At 45.3% G+C, this 22,121-nt stretch overlaps 1 protein-coding gene across 3 annotated transcripts in view; it reads left to right on the forward strand.

Moving 5' to 3' along the window:
• The window catches only part of LOC142017259 (transient receptor potential cation channel subfamily V member 6-like), a 37,629-nt gene that overhangs the window by 6,980 nt on the left and 8,528 nt on the right, over window positions 1–22,121 (forward strand). The window contains exons 2-13 of one of the 3 annotated variants that reach the window (XM_075002134.1): window positions 6,773–6,908; window positions 8,572–8,669; window positions 9,504–9,626; window positions 10,525–10,665; window positions 11,149–11,247; window positions 11,457–11,632; window positions 12,002–12,148; window positions 18,705–18,917; window positions 19,192–19,278; window positions 19,776–19,852; window positions 20,165–20,330; window positions 20,609–20,675. In XM_075002134.1, coding sequence (XP_074858235.1) covers window positions 6,773–6,908; window positions 8,572–8,669; window positions 9,504–9,626; window positions 10,525–10,665; window positions 11,149–11,247; window positions 11,457–11,632; window positions 12,002–12,148; window positions 18,705–18,917; window positions 19,192–19,278; window positions 19,776–19,852; window positions 20,165–20,330; window positions 20,609–20,675 — 1,530 coding nt within the window. The remainder of the gene's footprint in view (window positions 1–6,772; window positions 6,909–8,571; window positions 8,670–9,503; window positions 9,627–10,524; window positions 10,666–11,148; window positions 11,248–11,456; window positions 11,633–12,001; window positions 12,149–18,704; window positions 18,918–19,191; window positions 19,279–19,775; window positions 19,853–20,164; window positions 20,331–20,608; window positions 20,676–22,121) is intronic. The other 2 variants (XM_075002153.1, XM_075002144.1) reach the window with 2 other exon arrangements.

A 22,121-nucleotide genomic window follows, 5' to 3' on the forward strand; every position in this document is an offset into this window, starting at 1 on the left:
CTGTGCCTGAAAGATGTCATTAGCCTTTGTCATTTCATTGGCCTAAGTGAAATGACCAGAGACTTTAAAGCCTTATGTACCATAGAGATAGTTACATAATTGTGCCCTAGAGCTCCTGGACCCTGGAGATCGTATCTTGTTTCGGTGACCATGTTTTGAGAACACAAATGGCCTGTCACTCCACCTACAGGTTGGGATTACGTGTTAGGCACCTCTCTTCTTACATCTCATTGTGTCTGCACCCCAATGAAAGCATACGGCCAAGATTTTCCAATAATAACAAATAAGTGTCTTGATTTTTAAAGATGCTGAACAAGCAGCCCTTGCAGGTCAGCAGGAGCTGTTAGGAGCTCCACACCTGTGAACAGCTATGCGCTTTGGGGGAAAAAAAAATCTAAATATGGTCTTAGGAGCCTAACTCTGTGCAACCAAATTCTTGAAGTATTGGCCTTCATGTTTTGTCTGGGGAAGAAGAGGATGCGCTCCTCCACCAAAAGCAGCAGTCAGCAAGTGGGACTCTTCTAGGACTGGGTGGTAAGATTAATGAAGAAGACATGCAAGAAAGCTGTGTGGGTCCTGCAATTCACGTCTAGCTGGTTCTTACTGGTTCTAGGGGGGTTAAGATTTGTGTTGCAGGATAATAGGCAAGTTTCAGAGAACAATTTAAACTTGTTGATGTCTCGGCAAATGAATAAATGACGCATGATGATCTGCTGCCCCAGCCTTAGTTTTGGAATAGCCCCGGTGCACACTTTTAGATCCCCTAGTGGCAGATGTGGTTCCTGACCCCAGAGATGTGATTATAGTGTCCCCAGGGAGGAGTTTCTGTTTGCAAGCAGAATGGGCAGTTTAACCTTTGAAGGGGGCAGCCTTGGTTTGCAACTTCTTGTCAAAGTATCTGTAATTAGTAACTCAGCAACACAATGAGTTTTATGTATTTTGAGTTTTATTACTACACTTCATTGTCACATATTCATGCTGATAGGTGTCCTAGAAATACCTAGCATGCTTATTTTAACAAACCTGAGGCCACCTAAGGCTTCACATTGTCCGTGTGCTGGCACATGGCTTTTTGGTGCATACAAGTGAAAACAGGGATCCTTAGTCTCCTGGCTCAAAATACAAACCTTGACACGTGGAAGTACAGGAGAATCTGTTCACATCTGACATGCAGCTGGGCCATTCTCTATCTCTCAGCTGCAGTTCCCAATCTTTTATTTATGGAGCCTTTATTCCAAAGCATTGACATTTGGGTAATCTCAATCCTTTGTCCCATGTCTCCATGCCCCATGGGGCTGAGAGGAGTTATGCCTGGGGATGGGGTGCAGATTTGGGGCAATTTTGTGTTTGCCCCCTGGAACGTGTAAAAATTATGTGGCCCCAGATGAAAAAAGGTTGGACACCCCTGGACTAGTCTGATGACCCTATGGAGAGCACGGTCTCGGGGTAAAACCCTGACTATACACCAGCTAGTTGGTTTCACTTCAGTCAGCATGCTGGCTTTGCAAACTTAAAGTCTTTCTTTTAACAAAAATCCCATGAAGTCAAATTCCCTTGGGGTAAACTGCACTGAGTGCTGTGGGTTTGCCTTAGGTGTGGGTTGAGCCCATATCTTTTCCCTTCTTATCCTGCCAGGCAGGGTTCAGCTTGCAGAATCTTCAAAGAACTGGCCAAGAGCCTGTGCTTAAGAGATTTGTGAAATCCCTTGTTTGGAACCATTTCTGGTAGGAGCAGTTGACCCACATGTTCCTAACCTTGCTGCTTCCTGCTGGGTTTTTCCCTGCTTCTGACTTTATCCCCATCCAGCTGATGAAAAACAAAATGTGACCTCTGCAAGCTATCACTGAACCGTTTACTAATGACCGCATGTGACAAATACTACATAGCTCTGAGACAGGACATAGAGACTCAAGGAGCACTTAGAAACGGCCACTATTTTTTTCTTGCTGCAGGAAATCCAGTTTTAAGTTTCAAGACCTTCCTCACTGCACACACTAAGCTGTGGTGTGGTCAGGTTGTACTTCTGTACGGCTCATGGACCAGCCCCAAGCCAGTTCTAGAAAGGGAGATTCACTGATGAGGGACAAGTCTGTGCAGCTCCCAGGAGGCACTCTTGATTCCCTCTACTTTTCCAAACCTCTCGAGACTGGGCAAGCAGGCTGGAAATCTGGTATCCCATTGTGAAATGTCCTCTTCTTGCCAGTGGTCAAAGCAGAGATACGCAGGAACGGTCTTCCTGTCTTCCAGTCCTGTAAAGTGGAGCCAGAGGAGGCAACTCAGTGAAACAGGGAGTAAAAATGAGTTAAAGTTTAAAATATTCCGAAAAGAATTACTATTTTCAGCTGGCCAAAGATTGTGTCTTTTTTGTTTGATTTTTCACATTATCCAAACTAGTTCACCCCTTACTGATAGTTACACACGTAGAACACTAGTGTAGCTTATAAAAGTCTGATTTGTAGTTATAATTATATGGTTTGGATTACAGCCAGCTTCCCTTGTTAGGTGCCAGAATATTAAATGAGGATGCATGTGGAGCAATTATGTAGACCGTGGATTTAGGAGGCAGGTGAGGCTGAGGTAGTATAGTTCAGTGGTTACAGCAGGGGAGGGACTCAAGTCTCTTGGATTCTGGTCCTGACTGAGTCACTGATTTTCCTGTAGGTAAATTCACATTTTCAAAAGTGGCCTCTGCTCTGGATAGATTAGAGGTTTTTTTAAAAAAACTGGCATAATCTCTATACAATGAGGATAATAATTAATACTTGGCTGTCTCTCAGAGAGTTCATTAGTTGTTAGCCGTGGGTATACAGATTCTGGTATGCAAGGGGCTACAGAAACTCATCTGTGTCCATGCCCTCCAAGCACAGTCTGTTGCTCAATCCTCCCTTCTCCTGCAGGTCATTCTGGTAGCAGAGGACCCAGTGAAGCATCAACATGTTAATTATAGCATTGGTGGTATTGTCCAAATGTCCTCTCACCCATATCCTGGTTTTGGAGAGTTAGATTTTTCCAGGAGTGCAGGATCTTCCTAGAAATTCTTACAGCATGGCATTACCTCTGGCAAAGTTGCTTCACTTGTGTTGTGTGCTGCAGGTTGTGTTCCTGAAATTTGGTTTCCTCTCATCTTGTTGAATCCCAACATAATGTTGTCAAGTCCACCTGCTTTAAGCAACAACGTCCAGGTGGGCTAAACAGAACATTCCTGTAACTGAATATGTGATGGGGGTGGGAAACACATGTACAAGATCACACTTAAACTGCTACCTGGCTTCTTCAGGATTGTTCCCCATACGTTTATCCTTGTTTTCAATAACTCAGGCTATGAGGCTCATGCTGCTTCCTCAGTGACAGGAAATATTTCCTGACATTCAGTTGGAAACACATTTCTTTGTCCTCTTTCACCGCTTTATTCCCAGTCCTGCCTGTACTCAATTCCTCCTTTCTTTGCTGTTGTAGCCATCTAATATAAGTAGGTAGTTACATGTATATCACACTTCTTAGTTGTGACATTTCTAGTCAGTTTCCATGTTCCTGATTTTTTTCTTTCTTGGCTGAATTCCCTCCAGTTTATGATGAATTTCTGGGACAGAGATACCCAGAATTCAATGTCACATTCTAATAATCACTCGGTCAGAGAATGAAAATGTGGATTTCAAAAGAAATTTTAGTTTCAGGGCTCTAACGTGGTACTAGCAACAGAGGGACTGAAATAGAAAATTGCACCAAGAGAAGAAACCTGATTGTTATACTCTGGTGGGGCAAATCACAGAAGTCCCCTTAGGGTTGTCCTCTGGTGTGCTGATCATCCCAACAACACCCACCTTCCTGCTCTCTGAAGCTCCCCATCACCCTGTCCTGCTGTGCCAGATCCCCTGGTCTCTCCCAAACAAGGAACAGAGGTGGGGTTACCACCCAGCCACAGAGCAACACGGATACTGAATCAGTTCACCTCTGTGAGGACTTAGTTCTAAGGCCTCAGCACCCAGGAAACTACCCCACAAAAGGGACCAAGACCCCAAATGAATAATTTTACTCCATGTAAAAGTTTTGTAAAGATAACGCTTAAAGATGGTGGACATCCTTATATCAGTGAAAGAGGGATGTGCACTGTGGTTGCTCTCCCCCTGCCCCCTCCACCAAGTAACAATTATTTACACTGGGTTTGGGAATAAAAGTGTTTTTTTTATTAAGCATAAAAAGAGGAATGAAATGGTTGCATGGGAGAAGAGTCAGATCAAAGTAAGTTACTAAATTAAAATGAACAAAAATGCTTAGCTACTTCTAATCCAGTAAGAAACTTGTTCCATGGAAATTCTTACCCTAAACAGTTGATCTAAACCATGGGTGGGAAACTCCTGGCCTATAGTATGGATCTGGCCAGCGGCTTGCCTGGATCTGGCACCCGAGTCTCAGGGTTCCCCTCCCCTGCATCAGCCCACTGCAAAATGGGGTGTTTGGTGTGAAGCCCTGAGCCTCTCAGGCTGGAGTCAGGCAAGCTGGGGTTGGATACAGCCCATGGGCTCTGCCTGGCCAGAGGAAGAAGTGGCTCCAGGCGCCATGTACCACTGCCAGACCCTTCCCCAGCTGAGAGAATGGCAGCATGGAGAAGCTCTCCCAATCACTCTGATTGGTTGGAATTGCGGGCAAGCGGAGCAGTGGGGGTGTGGATGTGCGCCTGGGAGGGGTGGGGGAACTGCATCAGGTAAGTGCACCCCCCACACCTTAGACCTCGCACCCCCAGTCTACATCTGCACCCCCTTCTGCTTAGACCTCCCCCCCAGCTTGCTTCTGCAACCTACCCCGCTCCTGTACCTCCCCCCACTTAGATGCCACACCCCAAGCCCACTTCCTGGCAACCCCCTCCCACACTGAATCTCTCATTTTGGCCCCACCTCAGAGCCTAGAACTGCCCACAAAATCGCCCAGCTCTTAGGCTCTGCAGTTGGTGTGCGAGGGAGATGAAGGGAGCATCTTTGTTGTTGTTTTTCAGTCCGTAGCCAAATCAGTCCTGTGGCTCCAACTAATTTTTCTGAGGGTCAGTAACCCCCACTCCTAAAGAGATTCCCCACCCCTGCTCTAAATAGCTCTTCTACAAGCTAAACAGCCTCTTAGCTTGTGCCCCATCCTTCCCTTTGTTCAGTTTTAGATGTATCAAGAAGGCATTTCATTTGGTAAGAGAGAGAGCCCCTGCAGTCTGGCAATTGCTCCTATTTTTGTCCCTCCAGTTCAACCATATATTCCTTTTGCTTAAGGCAGGAATTCTTTGTGCTCAGATCAAACTTTTCTCCCGTGAGTGGAAAAATACCAGATCCAAAATGGGTTTCAGCACGAGGTGACCTGGCTACATGTCTTTCTAGGACTAACCACAATTTGGGCTTACAGGATAAACAAGGCTATTCACAGGTTGTTGACTTAATTACTGAGGCATTCAGGTTCCAGGGCACTGGTAACGGCTGTCACTAGGACATTTAGCATTAAAATCAGACTCCCATTTCACATTTCTAACTTCACACACGAGACTGATACCTGCAGAAAAATGGGATCATACACATTCTGCAGAATGTAACATTAAAATTGGTAGGTTACATGAGATATTTTGTCTAAAGCATCTTTGGCTTATGAATATGAATATGCATAACTCAATTTTCATAAATCGTGGGGGGATGGGGACGACATATACTGTATGCTGTCCTCATCTTCAAACATTGGTTTCCTTGTAAGTTCCCTGGGAACAGTATGGTGTGCATTTTAATGTCATTGCTCCATTCAATGGCTTGCTTTTGAGCAGCCTGGTGGTGTGCTACTTCTCATTTCTGGGACTGCACATTCCAAAAATCAGAGCAGGTTTCAAGGTTACTTTCTTCCACTATGATTTGATTGGCTGCCTTTTAAAAATCATTTTTTTGAGGGAGGGGGTAGGGGATGTCAGGTACATGATTTTGTGAACAATTAGGATTTGACAATACTAGGTTCTTGTTTGAGGCTTCTACACTGAGGCAAGAAAGTTTTTGATTCTGATTCAAGCTTCATTATAGTTTGAAGGGTTTGTATCTGATTATCTTATTTTCTGGACCCCAGAGACCTCTGATAATATCATAATTTGTTACCACGGGGAATCTTCAGTCTGCTCTAGTGAAAAGTTAAATCTAAAACTCTGCAGGTGGGCTGGGGTGGGGTAGGATGAGTGGAAAAAGGAGCTTGCAAAGGGCTGGTGAGGTGAGACCAGCTCCTTGTAGTCTTCTGTATATATTTGTATTTCTGTGTGTGCTTCTTTCATTCATTATCCAAACAGCTGTGATCATTAACCTTTCCGTCTCAGGGCTCCTTAATCCCCCTGGGAAACCACATACTTCTGTCTTATTGTGGGTATGAACTCTAGCCTGGCTCTGCCACAAGGTAAAACTCTTCCCCTACTCCAGAGACCGAAGCCCACATGGTTGGGTTGAACGTAACACTCCTATTGAGTGTTCTTGACCCTTTCTACTGAGATTCCCAGGGCTGGATAGATCCAGGCACCTCTGATTCTCACCCTGGAGGGACCACAGGTCAGGATGAGCTCTTCAAGGGGTGGTCTGTGGATTTCTTCTCACCCTCTAGGAAGGTGGAGGGGGCTGCACTGTGACTCATTCCTCACACTGAGAGCATGTACCATAGTTCCAATGAGTGCAGCACCTCTACCCTGAAAACAATGTGGGGTTGGCAGCCATCACGCTTGGTGTGGTGGGGCTTTCAGCTACTTCTGGATGTATTTTCCCTTTTGCTTGTTTCTCAGGATGTTTCTTAGGCTACAGCCACACTACCATGGAAGATCAGCCTGCTCAGGGTCAATCTTCTGGGGGTTTCATTTTGCACATGTGCAAAATGACACTCCCAGGGGTCAACGTTGACCCCTGGACGTCTTGCGAGAGGTGAGAAATAAGGAAGGTTGAAGGGAGATAAGCTCCCTCCAACCTTCTGCCGTGTGGACAGACATGGAAGTTGACCGTGGATAAATCAATTTTAGCTATGTAGTTAGCTTAGCTAAAACTGTGTATCAGCAGTCGACTTCTATGTCTAGTGTAGACACAGACTTACCATGTTTGCTAATTCCTGAATGTAAGTGTTACCGTAAGACCATTGGTCCAGCTAGAGTCTAGACCAGCATCCCACCACCTCCTGTACAGGATCAGACAGATTGTCATCCTAATCTTGTATCAACGGTGGACTATTGTACAGGAAAGTGATACTAGCTATTGGCAGTCTGGGCTTGCAGCCACCCCCCACCCATTAAAAAATGAAGAGCCAGGCATTCAAAAATTCTGAGACCAGTTTATATGATATTTCAAAAAAAAATTAATACATTTGGGGTTCTCTTTGTTTGTCTCCTGGCTTTTAAATTTTTCACGGGCACTTGGGTCATGTTTTAAACTCTTCTCTGAAAACATGAGGACTAGTAACCTGCTATTTTAATAAACAAATGCTGAGAATTTCATGTCATCATGTGTCATGCAGAGCTGGGGCTATAAGAAAATAATCAAATATTGCAAGGGAAGTGATAACATTATGGGAGTTGGCTGCACTCTCTTGGCAAAGCTCTGGGAAGTTCAGATTTATCTCGTCCTGGGATCTTGCCATAGCTGAAATGCAGGGCACTATGTGGATGCAGGTTCTTAAGTCAACCCCAAATAATCTGATAAAATAGCCAAGAACCTGAGGTGTGGGTAGAACCAGCCAAGGACATTCCTGTCCTATATTTTTCCATTTTATGTGGAACTTATTTGTGCATGTGCTTTACTGGCTCAGTTTCCTGTAGTTTACATAAACCCAGGCTGCGCAATTTCAATACTCTGTAACTTTCATAATTCCCTTCAGCAATAGGGAGTAGATAGTTCACATTAAGATTTGGGCCTTTAGCTCTGACACTACAGGAGATTACAGTTTAGCTCCTAGTCCATTAATTGTGCCTCTGGAGCTTTGGGAAGTAAGAGAGAAGATACGCTCTTCTATCTCCTTTTTCTTCTTACCCAGTGTGGTGGGAATTTAGGTTTGCAAGTGAAGAGACACCATTTTCTGTTGAAATAAGAGAATGTAGTTGCTGGGATTTTTGTACCCAAGATAGTTGGACTACAGAAAGCTAAGGTGTCTTAATGACAGGGAATGCAGTCTCTTAGCCTCTTTCACTGGCCCACTTTCAAACAAAGAAACTATCTGTTTCAAATGTGGGTAACAGTCTAGAAACTGAAAGAGTTGGGAGTCACTCTTTGCAAAACATAACTGACCCTTTCTCCTGTCTTTGCCTCTGCTGCCACCATGTGGTTTCATATAAATGCAGTTAGCACTGAAGAGTTCCCTGTTTTTATTGTTTCATTATCTGTTTCTCTATTGGTATGCTTTTTATTTTTTATTTGTTTGGTATGGGGGAGAGAATTCAAAGAGTAGTAGCAATGCATCACAAGAAACCTTTCAAGAAAGGTGCTAATCTTGAGCGTTGCTTTCGGATAGCCATGTTAAACCTGAAGAATTAGCTGCTAGGGCAGAGAGTAATGGGTGCAACTGTGTTTTTTAAAAGTTACTTGTTTTACTTGGTTGTAGAATCTGGGAGTCTCCACTTCTCCATGCTGCTAAGGAGAATGATCTCTGGGCTATCAAGAAACTGATCTCTGATGGGACCTGTGATATCTATCAACGAGGTAAACTATCACCCTCTTTCCCTGTTTCCCGAGTGGTGACAGACATCCACGCACTGTCAATGTGAGTCTGTTGCTATTTGTCCTTAGTTTATTCCTGGAGAGGACACAAAACTACTTCAGTATATGTGTGTGCACCATTACCTTCATGTGGGTGGAATCAAAACTGCCTGACTGAGTATTCTTAGCCCTTTTGCCACTAACAACTGAAGGGCAGTAGCCAAGGTATGGGCTTTTTGGGGCAGAAGGAAAGGAGGAACCCGGTGGCCTCAGTACTGCAGCAAAGTAAAATTCCTAAATTAGTCCCAATTTATCTACCAAAGACTAGTCAGATGATGGATGAATTATGAAACTTAGAGGTGGAAAAGACCTACTAGGTAATAGCTTGTCTAGGTCTCTCATTTCTATTGCCGTAGCCAGCCTGCCGCTGCAGTGTTCCCTGAAATAAGCAGCTCCAGACATGTTTGTTCCATCAGCTCTGGGAAACTCTCTTCTTCATTGGAATATTATTGCACTACAGTAGTGCATAGAGGCCACAACAGAAATCAGGGGCCCACTGTATTAGCTACTGCACCAACACAATAGGAAGCAGTCCTTGCCCAAAGAGCTTACAAGAAGGACAAAGGACAGGATGGGAGACAGAAGCATGGAGAGGACAGTCAAGGTCACACAGCAGGCTAGCCACAGTCGGAAAGAGAACTCAGATTTCCTGAGTCACCTGATTTACTAAACTTCCCCCCAACACAAAAATCTCCACCATTAGTATGAAATTTCTGTTTGGCTTTGTCATGTACGTCTGAGTGACTAGATGACCTGTTCTTTTCCCACTCTGTCCAGGTGCAGTTGGAGAAACAGCTCTTCATGTAGCTGTCTTGTATGATAATATGGAAGTTGCCCAGGTGCTGATGGAGGCAGCCCCAGAACTCGTTAATGAGAAGATGACATCGGAACTATATGAAGGTACCATTGTCGCGACATGAGACTGTACTGGTATCCTCTGGAGGGGCAGGGAATAAATATTACCTACATAGGACAATGGATTCAAGATCTCCTGCTTTTTCAGTATTGCTAAACGAGAGCATTGTGAAACAAGTCCATAAATGTTTCCTGTCTGCTCAATGTAACCTGAGGTTGAACTCTGACAGGATCAGCTGGCTGTGGAATGGAATGTGGAAAATGATTATCATGCTGTGTATACTAAGTTAGATTTTTGACGTGCAGTTGTCTGCTACTGCTCAGGAAAAGGGCTCTAACCCCTCCAAGATACAGGCAGACACTGAGGATAAGAATATTCAGCTGGAATATTTTGAAAGGTTTGAATGGTGCTACAGGGTCAGATTCAAAAAAAGGGAAAGGAAGATAGATCCAGCTTTGAAAGAATAGGTGCAATTGTGGAAACAGGAATATCACGCCAGGATTTAAAAAAAACAAAAACAAAAACAAACAAACAAAAACCCACCATGTCCCTGGCTAAAATAGTTTTTAAAAAAGAGGGTTTGTTTAACACCAATCTCTGTCTTCACAATTGGAGGTGGTGTCCCCCTCTGTCGTGGCTGACCCTTCTATTCGCCCCCTGCTAGAGAGACCAGAATCCTTCTGTAACCATTTGGGCTCTTGGCCCACTTGCCAGATGAGCCTGGCACATCTCTGCCCCACTGAAAGCCATCATTCAAGCCTCCCTGTCCTGACTCAGCAAAATGCAGACTCCGCATCTTCTTAGGAAACGGCAGAAGTCTTTCTGGCACATGCCCATTAAATTTCACAACATCCAATAAGACGGAGGGCAGGTTACTGGTCTCTGTTGACTAGATGTGTGTTTCCAGAGGGCATGTTTCATTTGGGTATATGTTTGTTGCAGGGCAGACAGCTCTCCATATTGCCGCAGTGAATCAGAACACGAATCTGGTGAAGGCTTTGTTAATGAAGGGAGCCAATGTCTCCAGCCCACGGGCCACTGGAGTCTTCTTCAGGCGCAGTGCCCATAATCTCATCTACTTTGGTATGGCCCTGTCTGCAGCTCTCAGGACATGAGTTTTTTCTGTTCCTTGCTTAGTAGAGGATTGGGTGGTGAAGAGAGTGTGGGGATGGCTTGTATTATTGCTGGCTGTGCTATACTCAGCCTGAATAAAGACAGGGCTCTGCTCACTGGGACTGGCAGTTATCAGACACTCCAATGCATTTGATACACAAATCCTCCCAGCCGCATAACAGTAATTCATGCTGTGTCTCTGGCCTGTCATCTAGCTGAGTGGTGTCCCTTGCTATGACCCTTTCTGTCATCCTGTGGGTGAGAGGGGAGGGAATGTGTTTCACTTCACTGTATTTGAAAGGTGGGATTTATTGAACTTCTGGATAACACTCTTCCCTTCTCAAACTCAGCTGGACCTGCCAGGAGAGATTCCCCTACATATCTCCATCTGGCTTGTTGCACTTATGTCCTTGTGGTCTGAGTTTTATTCTCCTTCTGTTGCTTCCTCTTCAGGAGAGCACGTTTTGTCATTTGCTGCCTGCGTGGGGAATGAGGAGATTGTCCGGCTGCTCATTGAAAATGGAGCTGACATCAGAGCACAAGACTCCCTGGGTAAGAGTTCTGTGTGGGCCAAGTGGCTTGTAAGTGGCCAGGTTCTGTTCCCGGGATGTAGGGCATTAGGGAACTTTCAGAAGATGTTAACATTAGCAAGCATTTATACACGCCTCAGTTTTGTTAATCAAAAAGTAATTATTTCTAATGCATTCCAGCTGTTCTAGTCTGTATCGTGTAGCCTGATCCCCGCATTGCTTCCTCCATAGGGAACACAGTTCTCCACATCCTGGTCCTCCAGCCCAACAAGACTTTTGCCTGCCAGATGTACAACCTCCTTCTCTCTTATGACAAGAGCAATGGGGGTCTGGGAGCCCTGGACTCAATTCCAAACAATGAGGGGCTCACTCCATTCAAATTGGCTGGAGTAGAAGGCAACACTGTGGTGAGTTTGTGCAAAATATGGGGAGATCATTCAAACTTTCCCACAAACAAACAAAGGTCTGGAACAAATTTACCTTTTTTGTGATTTGATTTTTGCTTGAAGGTGCTAAAAAGAAACCTTGTGAATGAGGGAAGGCTTCAGCTCTGGACAGGGGAAGAGGCAGATGGTTGGCTGCAGAGTTTGTTAATGAAGTAACAGCCATTGTGTCAATGTCACAGAAAAGCAAATTTTTGAAAGATATGCAAAATGGAAAAAGACCCGTATTTTACCCCACCGTTTGTTTTAATCCATGTGGCATATGTGTAGTGTGAGCTGCATGATTGCTTGGGCACTGACCGACTCCCCACCATCCCCTTCCTTGTTCCTCAGATGTTTCAGCACCTCATGCAGAAGCGAAAGCGCACTCTGTGGTCCTTTGGCCCTGTGACCTCTGTCCTCTATGACCTCACAGAAATTGACTCCTGGGGTGAAGACCAGTCCTTCCTGGAGCTCGTTGTCTCTACCAAGAAGAGAGAGGTACCCTGGTGCTGGTGGTGGTGGCGGGGAGGTGTCAGATTATCTGTGTAGCAAAGGTTTGTCATGACAGGAGAAATCCAAATAGACACTGAAAGCTGAAGCTGTGCAACTATCCTATATAGTACACAAAGCCCGCTGTTCCTTGCCCACTTGAGACAGGGACCAAGTGAAATGCAGCAAACCCTTTCTGACACATCAACTATTACTCTACGCAACAGTTACATCATAGACTTTCAGGCTGAGAGGCTGCTTGAAAGTAGCCTTAGGCCCTATGGCGTGTTGAATATGCTCAAGAGTGCTACAGGAGGTGAGGTCGCTGATTCAGCAGAAGGTGCGTGCTGATTCTGCGGTGCCGAAGACATAAATAAGACATACTCTGTGCCACGATAATGCTTCTTGCTTTTCTCATGGGGTGTTGTGAGGTTTTCCGTAACAGTTATCAAGGTGCTTTGAGATCCTGAACTGGAAGGCCCTTTAGAAACACAAAGTTTAATAATATAATATAAGGAGATACACATCTCATAGGGTTGTAAGGGACCTCAGGAGGTCATCAAGTCCAGTCCCCCGCCTTCTTGGCAGGACCAAGCATCATGCCGTTTTTTTTTTTTTTTTTTTTTGTGATCTATTTGCCCCAGATTCCTAAATAGCCCCATCAAGGATTGAACCCAAGGCAGGCCAGTGCTCAAAGCACTGAGCTAGCCACCCCCACTACAGCCCTCATTAACTAACATTCCAAATATCTCCTGAAACAAAAATGAGTAAAACGTTCCTGGGTTTGACAATGGGGAAAAAAGGGATACCCTCCAACAACAGTAACAGAGAGTAAGCCGACAGAGGAAATGTGGCCGTCTTGAAGGCGCAACTGGTGTCCTAGAGCATTAATTGTAATGACGGAGCTAGTTCACAAGATGAAGTCAAACATTTAAAATAAAGTCTGATGACTCCCTCACTTCCAAAGACATTGCATGTATTTGCAGATCTGGAATTCTTGATCCTAAATAATGTCCAGGCAGCCATTTTCCCCAATAGAGGAAAACATGATGGGCTCATACTATGCAATAACTTTCTCTCAAACACCAAAAAATATTGTGTTGCCAGAATCTGCAGCAACAGATTAGCCTTTCTCTTTCCATCTTGGGTGTATATGGATCGTGCTTTCAAAGTGCTATTTGCCTTTCATGCTTTTCTGTAACTTACACAACCACTGTTGCTCTGCTGTAACTCCATTATTATAAGTTATTTGCACTGCAGGAATATTTAGAGGCTCTAACTGATGTCAGGGCCCTTTTGTGCTAGCCACTGTGCAAATACATACTAAGAGATAACCCTTGCCCTTTTACAGCGTAAAATGAGAGAGAAAAAAACCCTTCAACAACCAAAAACTTCTACTACTACTACTACAACAATAACAAAACAGGATAAATGTTCGTGTGGGGGCTAAGGCATGGAGAGATTATGGGTAAATTTTCCAAAAATACTTAAATCTCATTTGATAATGAGTAGTAGGTTCTTAAGTCCCTTTGGTGCTTTTGCACCAAACGCACTAAGTGCATCGCCCAGGTCACAGAGGAAGTCAGTAGCAGAATCTGCACTGACACTCAATTCAGTGGGATAGAAACATCAGTTGAGTTACTTTTGGTTTAAATTGATCTGAGGGAAGGATCAGGCCCTGGGCTGGGGGGTAGAAGAGAAGCTAAATCTCCTCATCTTAGACCGCCTTGTATTCATTTAGGTTTAGCTCACAGAACCCTCACTTCTGCTGCCATAACTGGATTAGTTCAATATCAGGAATACGCTTAACATTAGGAAAGCAGAGCGTTTTAATAAAGCTTATGAATTGTTTTGAACCTGAAAGCCTAGTGGTCCTTCCTAGAACACTCTGTGATGCCGTAGTTATGTTGTCTCTGCAAGGAACTGTCATCACGCAGACTAACTTTCAATGTGTTCGAAATGTGCCATCTGTCTTCCTTTCTGGAGAAAGAACTCATTTACCCGGAGAGGCAAATCTCTTGTGAACTCTTGGAAACATAAATTGCTTGTCATTGAGGAGCTTGTTAACCAGGCCAGCTCTTTGTGAACAAACAAATAAATTCTCTGTGATTCATTTTTATATGTGGATAATTTGCAAGGGATGAAATAACAGCATATTATGACTTCTGCTGATGCAGTATACCGCTGGCTTTGATTCTTGTCTTAGCATGTTATGACTGACGTCTGTAAAAGCAGATGTCTGAAGCAGACTTTGATCCACCATAAACATACCAGCTATGTACCTAATGCTGCCTTTGACTGACACGGGTGTACTTTATACTGAAGTCAGTGGGAGTTACATTCATATATGGGAGAGTAAAACTGAACCCCAAGGCCCATCTGGAGTAACCCAGCATAATCCCATTTACTTCAGGGCTGTGTCTGCACTACCACCTTCCTTTGAAGGAAGGATGGTAATTAGGGTGTTGGGAGTTTACTAATGAAGTGCTGCCGTACATAGGCAGCACTTCATTAAGCAAATTCCCCCCACACCCCCACCCCAGGGCAACTCTGGAGTTTTAAACTTCGAAGTACCGGCACGCGTCTAGCTGCGGCTCACCCACCGCTGCTTCAAGGTGCTGGGGCGTGCCGGTACTTGGGAGTTTAAAACTTCGGAGTTGCCGCGGGGGGGAATTTGCTGAATGAAGTGCTGCCTATGCAGGGCAGCACTTCATTAGTAAACTCCCAACACCCTAATTACCATCTTTCCTTTGAAGGAAGGCAGTAGTGCAGACGCAGCCCAGGTGAGCTATCCTGATTTACACCTGCTGAGGATCAGGATCTACTTCACTGCAGTGATGTGATTGAAGAGAACTGGCTTTGGGTTAATCTTTTGGCTTTTTTTTTCAGTTCATATATCTATAATATCTGCTTTCCATGGGCAATATCTATGAAGTCAGGGAATCTGTCTGTAGCTTCCTTTCCAAACTTTTAACCAAACTGTAAAATTCTAGAGCAGGGACACAGTCCTCTCTTAAATTTTGTATATTGGTAAATAAATTCTGTAGAACGTGTTTAATTCTCTGTTACATTGGATAGACTGTTTAGAGATAGTTCTGTAGAATCCAGGTGTCTCATGCCTTTTACATTCTATGGGCCTCTGTACTCGAATATTCCTATGAAAGAATTATCCATATTCAGAAGCCTTGCAAAAGGACATTTTTAGGATTCACTTCTAAAAAAATACTGTGGCAGATCAATGAACGTCTTTCTCCTGCTCATCCTGTAGATGCAGGCTTGATTTCTGTTTTGTAATAGCCTGTGGGTGCATTATTATTGCACTGGAAAAACCTCATGTATGAAAACTGAAAAGAAACAGTGCAGCGTTATTTTTAGACTTGTAATTAAGACACCTCAATAAAAAGATTGTCATGCTTACAGGATTATTATATACATATGAACTCCTTAACCCGTGAACAAACAAGCCAAACCCTTTATACAGTTATCACTTGTTACTGTTGTTGTCTCTGGGCTGTTTTTGTTTTGCTCTGTTTCCCAGTCAGCTATCTTCCAGCCCCCTCCTTTCTTCTCCAAAAGGAGGTAATGGTTTAATTCCAACAAAACCTTTGATGAGAGGAGTTTAGGAACCTACTAAGGCAAGACACAAACCTGCTGCTTCGCAGGGGAACTTCATCCAGTGGGAACTACTGGAAATTCTATTTGTGAAATCCTAAAAATGCAAAGGTGACAAGAGGTAGAGAATATGATCTTATTCCCGTTTCCCCCTGCCTCAACTCCCAATACACCCTTCACAGCCATTGCAGGACTCCTTTCTTCTGGTGTTATTTCAAATGGTTCAAAAGAGAAGCCTGCCATCATCCTTTCCTTGAGTCAGCTACCCTACATTCAGATGGATTCTTCCCCATCACCACACTTACAGTAATAAAAACAACACTTGAGCTCTCTTCACTTCCCATCTGAGCATCTCTGCACACTTTGCAAATATTAGAACATTAAGGGCCAGGTATTCAAAAGAGCTCAGTAGCAAACAGTTCCTATGTAACTGCAAACAGTTCTGTGTAATTTAAGTTCTTATCCTACTTTCATCGTAGTATGTGAATGTCTATTGATAATGCATTAATCAAGGGGGTTAACATTTGTCATGTTTGGTTCAGTGTGTGTGCAGTGGTGTGTTCAGCTGTGCTTTGTATCAGAGAAAATAGGCTGAAGTGCACCTTGAACTTGGAGAAGATTATGGTGGGATTGTGATGGTTCTTGTGGACATAGTCTGGGACCAAACCCCAGGAAAGGTCTGTCACCTGTGCAGATGATGGTAGAAATTTCCATTGTGGTTGAGGACAATGGTCTTTATCTTAGACTTTTAGTCAGTCTTCTAAGGATGAAGAGAAAGGACCAAGGCCTTGAAGATGATTTATGATTTTGTGGGAAGCCAGAGTGGAGAACAGGCCTCATATGCTCACAGTAACCTCTGCTGCTGAGATGTGCTGCAGTTTCCTCACTGGCAGCTGTTGGGGTGATGAGCACGTTTGAAAATCTGACCTCTTCAGTTAAGGGCTTAAAGGGGAGTTAAGTAATTCTGAAGCTCTGGCCACAACCTTTTCTCACCTCCACCACCACTTTCTGTTTTCCCACAACTTAGCTGTGTCTACACGTGCACGCTACTTCGAAGTAGCGGCACTAACATCGAAATAGCGCCCGTCGCGGCTACACGCGTCGGGCGCTATTTCGAAGTTAACTTCGACGTTAGGCAATGAGACGTCGAAGTCGCTAACCTCATGAGGGGATCGGAATAGCGCCCTACTTCGACGTTCAACGTTGAAGTAGGGACCGTGTAGACGATCCGCGTCCCGCAACGTCGAAATTGTGGGGTCCTCCATGGCAGCCATCAGCTGGGGGGTTGAGAGACGCTGTCTCTCCAGCCCGTGCGGGGCTCTATGGTCACCGTGTGCAGCAGCCCTTAGCCCAGGGCTTCTGGCTGCTGCTGCTGCAGCAGGGGATTCATGCTGCATGCACAGGGTCTGCAACTCGTTGTCGGCTCTGTGGATCTTGTGCTGTTTAGTGCAAGTGTGTCTGGGAGGGGCCCTTTAAGGGAGCGGCTGGCTGTTGAGTCCGCCCTGTGACCCTGTCTGCAGCTGTGCCTGGCACCCTTATTTCGATGTGTGCTACTGTGGCGTGTAGACGTTCCCTCGCTGCGCCTATTTCGACGTGGTGCTGTGCAACGTCGATGTTGAACATCGACGTTGCCAGCCCTGGAGGACGTGTAGACGTTATTCATCGAAATAGCCTATTTCGATGTCGCCACATCGAAATAGGCTACTTCAATGTAGGCTTCACGTGTAGACGTAGCCCTTAAGAGAAATATCCACCCACTTTAGAGAGGAGAAAAACAGGGAGACATTAAGGGCAGAATTTTCCAGGCTTGGTGACAAGCTTTCCACAGATGCAGGATTCCCACAATTGCAAAGCACGCAGTGGGCGAGGTAGTATCTTTTGTTCGACCGACTTCTATTGGTGAGAGAGAAAAAGATATTATGTCACCACACTTGTCTTCCTGATGTCCTGGGGCCTGCACAGCTATAGGTACACAACACGCACATCCAGATTAAGTCCAAAGAAGCACCTTTGGAAAATATAGCATTGATTTAGGTGCTGAAGTTTAGGACCTGTCTGAAAACTGACTTAAGTGACTTACAAAGATCACTTGAGAAATCTGTGCCATGACTGGAAATAGAACCTGATGTTCTGACTTGCAGTCCCTTCCTTTCATGATGGAACTATGCTTTTTGACAGTGGAAGAAGTCTGGCTTTGATATCAAGTTGGTTACTTTTAGCTTTAATTGAGTCAGTCTTCAAAACAACTTCATTTGCAAAAAAGAAGGCTGACAAACTTGAACTAGTTTTGTGGACTCTGTGAACCTCCAGAACAATTCACAAAGTTCAGAATCCACTGACATAGTGAGGTTATCTTATCCCTATTGTAAACATATCCTAAAGTTGGCAAAATGACTAATAAAAGAGGCAGAGCTCTTTCTAGATGGAGGAGATCATAAAAATGAGTTTTATTACCATTTTCAATAATGTAGTTGCTTTTCTGCAGTGCCTTACATCCCCACGGAATTTATAGGAGTCATTCAATCACTGCAGATACATACCCACCGCTGGGCTAGACAACAGTAGCAATTTAGCAGTGCAGAGCTATACATCAAAATAGTACATGTGCTGTAGGTTACTGAGTGTCTCCATTGTGTCATCTGCAACACACCTGCACATGTGCACACTCCTTCCCTCTTACTGAATAAAACCAGAGAGCAAAGGTGATCCCTATTTTCTTAGCACTTTGTCCAACACAGGTATCTCTCTGTTACATGTCCCATGGGCCAATAGGTTAATGCAAATTAACCTGAGAATGTGTTTGTATATGACATGAATGTAGTGTCCTCATACTGAGATGCCTTTGGAGAAATTAGCTTGTGTTAATGTCCTCTCAAGAACTAGTGCAGAGTGCCCCTCAGTCTATTTCACAGCTCATAAATTATCTCTCTTTCTCTCTCGCTCTGTCTCTCAGGCCCGGCAGATTTTAGACCTGACACCTGTGAAGGAGCTGGTGAGCCTGAAGTGGAATATGTACGGGCGTCCCTATTTCTGTTTCCTGGCCTTGTTCTACGTGCTGTATATGATTTGCTTCACCATGTGTTGTGTTTACCGACCTCTGAGAGCTCGATCAGAAAACAAAACGAATGACCGAGACAATACCATCTATGTCCAGAAAATGCTGCAGGTACATTGTGTGTGAGGATTGGAGGGTTATGGGCAGGGTTGGTGGCACCAATCCAACCTGTTGGGGAAATCTACTGTCACCTCAGGGACTGCACTTTTGCCTTCTTTTGTTTCCTCACCCCCTACTGTTTCCCAGGGAGGGGATACATTTGAGGCAAGTCTCTGTGTCCTGATAGCTCAGGTGCTCACGCTGAGCCTGGATGTCTCTCGTGGCCTTTCCGGATATGGTATTGTCTCCCTGTACGAATCATCACCCCCTCTTTTCCTCCTTTCAGGAATCCTATGTGACATATGAGGATGAGCTTAGGTTGGTCGGTGAGCTGATCACAGTGATTGGAGCTGTGGTGATATTGATCTTGGAGGTAAGGGCCATAGTCTGAACCACACAGACCTGGAATTCAGATCAGATTTACCTCTTATTACGCTAAACAGAGACTGGACTGTGTTGGTTATGCTGTAGCAGCCACTCTCTGAACTTTACTGCCTCATCATAGTCCCATGGAGCCCTATGCTACCAGAAGGCCCATCTGTCAGATGAGCCCTGAAACTGAGATTGTGACTGCTTGTCAGTAAGGGGTTCAGGCACTTTAAAGAAGAGCTAGGGTGGTGGCCCATTGTCTCAGCCAAAAATAGCTCATTCTGGATCTGGGATGTTCGCGTGGTATACTGTGCTCTTAAACAGATACCATGTTCCTGCCTAAATAAGGATGCTTTTCAGCACTGACTATCCTGGACAATTAGTGGCTAATGTAAGATCAATGGATGAACAGAACTCTATGTAGATTGGGAGTTATCTTTCTGATCCCCCTGGGTATAACCCAGGTGACCCCAAAGCTTTACTGAATCTTATCCCTCTTAGATTCCAGATATCCTTAGAGTTGGAGCCACCAAGTACTTTGGGCAAACCATCCTGGGAGGACCATTCCACGTCATCATGTGAGGTTCCACTTCTCCAAATCTCATTAATAGTTTGTCTCTCATTTTCTGTCCCACTGCTCTTTAACCTGTCATTAGGCCTGTCCTCTCTCCTTTTCTGGGGTTTGCTTTTCTTGGCTTTTTTCCTCTTTCCTCATCTCTCTCATGCTGACTCAGAGAGAGATGCCTGGCAGCCTGGCAACAGTGCCAGCAGAGATGAGCATATATCACTACTAATTTTTATGTACATGTGGGACAGAGTGCACCTGTGTGTGAACTTAAAGAAGGATGCTTCCTATGCTGATCCTTCTGACTCTCCCTCTGCCTCTACAGCATCACCTATGCCTGTATGATCCTGGTGACCATGGTGATGCGTCTCACCAGCACCAATGGAGAGGTGGTCCCCATGTCCTTTGCCCTGGTACTGGGCTGGTGCAACGTCATGTACTTCGCACGAGGCTTTCAGATGTTGGGTCCCTTCACCATCATGATACAGAAGGTAAGCACAATACTTCCTTGTTACACAGAGACTGATCCCAGTGCAAACATCTATAGAGGGGAAATCAGAAGAGCAGATTTGTACTACAGCATGGGAATAAGGCCTTTTCTGTGAAAGCAAGAACTCAGGTTAGCAATAAGGGCTTTCTGATTCTCCTTCCTTCAGCATATCTGTAACATCAGACATATTTAGTACTGCAGAATGAGAAGGGGCAAAGGTCTTGGCTTCGTGGGAAAGTTGGGTCTCATGGTGACTATAGCTGTCTGTTTGCTCTGCAGATGATATTTGGAGACCTCATGCGCTTTTGTTGGCTCATGGCTGTGGTGATACTTGGCTTTTCATCAGGTGAGACCATAATTTGTACGCCAGGTTGTGTTCTGTCAGTCCATGTCTTATCTGGGTAATTCAGCCTATCATCAACTTGCCCTCTGTGAGTGAGCCAGGTAGGGTTATGTCAACACAGGGCTTCTATTTCTACTCCTGAGGGAATTGTGCACCACTGCTTCCCTGCAGAATTAGTGCTCACCTGAGAGTTCTTTGCTTTCCCACAGAAAAAGACTTTCTGATGGGGAGGCAAAGGGAAAATGCAAGAGCGGCCATGTGTCCCTTCCCAGCAGCATGGGCACATTTTTGTTCTGAGTTTCCAGAGCAGCTAACGATAGCATAAATCATTGTGGGGAGCTTGGGACAGTCCAGTGGAGTGTTCCCAGTCTGACCAACCCATCCATATGCCCAATCCTCATGTATCTATACCCAGACCCCCTCCCATATTTCACCCCCTACATCTGGAGCCCCACCCCTGCATCCAGCACCTGGACTCACCCCTGAAACCTGGGCCCCCCATTGACTCCCACCCTCCTATATGTGGGTCTTGGGTTTCCCCTGTCCTGCATTGGGAGCAGCTGCTAGTCCCAGATGGGTTGAGTGTGGGGGAGGAGTGCATTTCCCCTGCATGGACCCACCCCAAGAAACATCCTCTAGCTCCACATCCCTACTGTCTTCCTGCTCCCATCACTCCTCAGCCACGGTGGGGGCTGGGTCACTATATGCAGAGCTGCTCCCCATCAACCCAACACTCATGTATTCCGCCCCTGTAAACCTAGACCTCCCTTGCTGAGCCTCATCCCAGAAACTCCGGTCCCTCCAGGAAGTCCCCTGCACCAATCTTCGCACCTGGCCAGCTGCCTCTCACTCTTCCCTCTGTGCAAGCCCAAACTCACCCACATTGGAACCCCTGGTAGGCCCTCCTCCTTACAAATGGGCCCCCACCGAAACCAGACCTCACTGACTCCCCTACCTGGATCCCCTCACCAAACCCCATCTGTCCACATCTGGATGCTCCCTGCTGAGTGCCACCTTCTGCATCCAAATCCTCTCCTGGGTACCCAGAGCACCCCTGCTGAGGTCCCCACATTCATATGTCCTCCACAATGAGCCTCATCCCCTTCGCATTTGGAACCCCACCCCACGAAGCTCCAACAAGCTGGACTTGGAGTCCCACCACGCCACACTCTGCCAACACCCCTACCTCTGCCGAGTTCCATCTTCCTACACCTGGAAGCCCCACTCTCCCCTGATGAGTTCCTGGCCACCCACATCCAGGCTGCCCCACAGAGAACCCTTCACCTGGATTCCCACTCACTAGGCCCCTCCACACTTGTGTTCTGCTGGGCTAAGCTTCCCTTCCCCACATGTGCCTGTTGCTGAGAGGGAGGGCCCTGTGGTGTTTCTGGGACAAGCCTAGCCCTTACATTTCATTGCGGTCAGGTGCAGCCTCGCCACCAAGTCCAT

This window comes from Carettochelys insculpta, chromosome 1 (genome assembly GCF_033958435.1).
Source record: "Carettochelys insculpta isolate YL-2023 chromosome 1, ASM3395843v1, whole genome shotgun sequence".
Taxonomy (NCBI): domain Eukaryota; kingdom Metazoa; phylum Chordata; order Testudines; family Carettochelyidae; genus Carettochelys; species Carettochelys insculpta.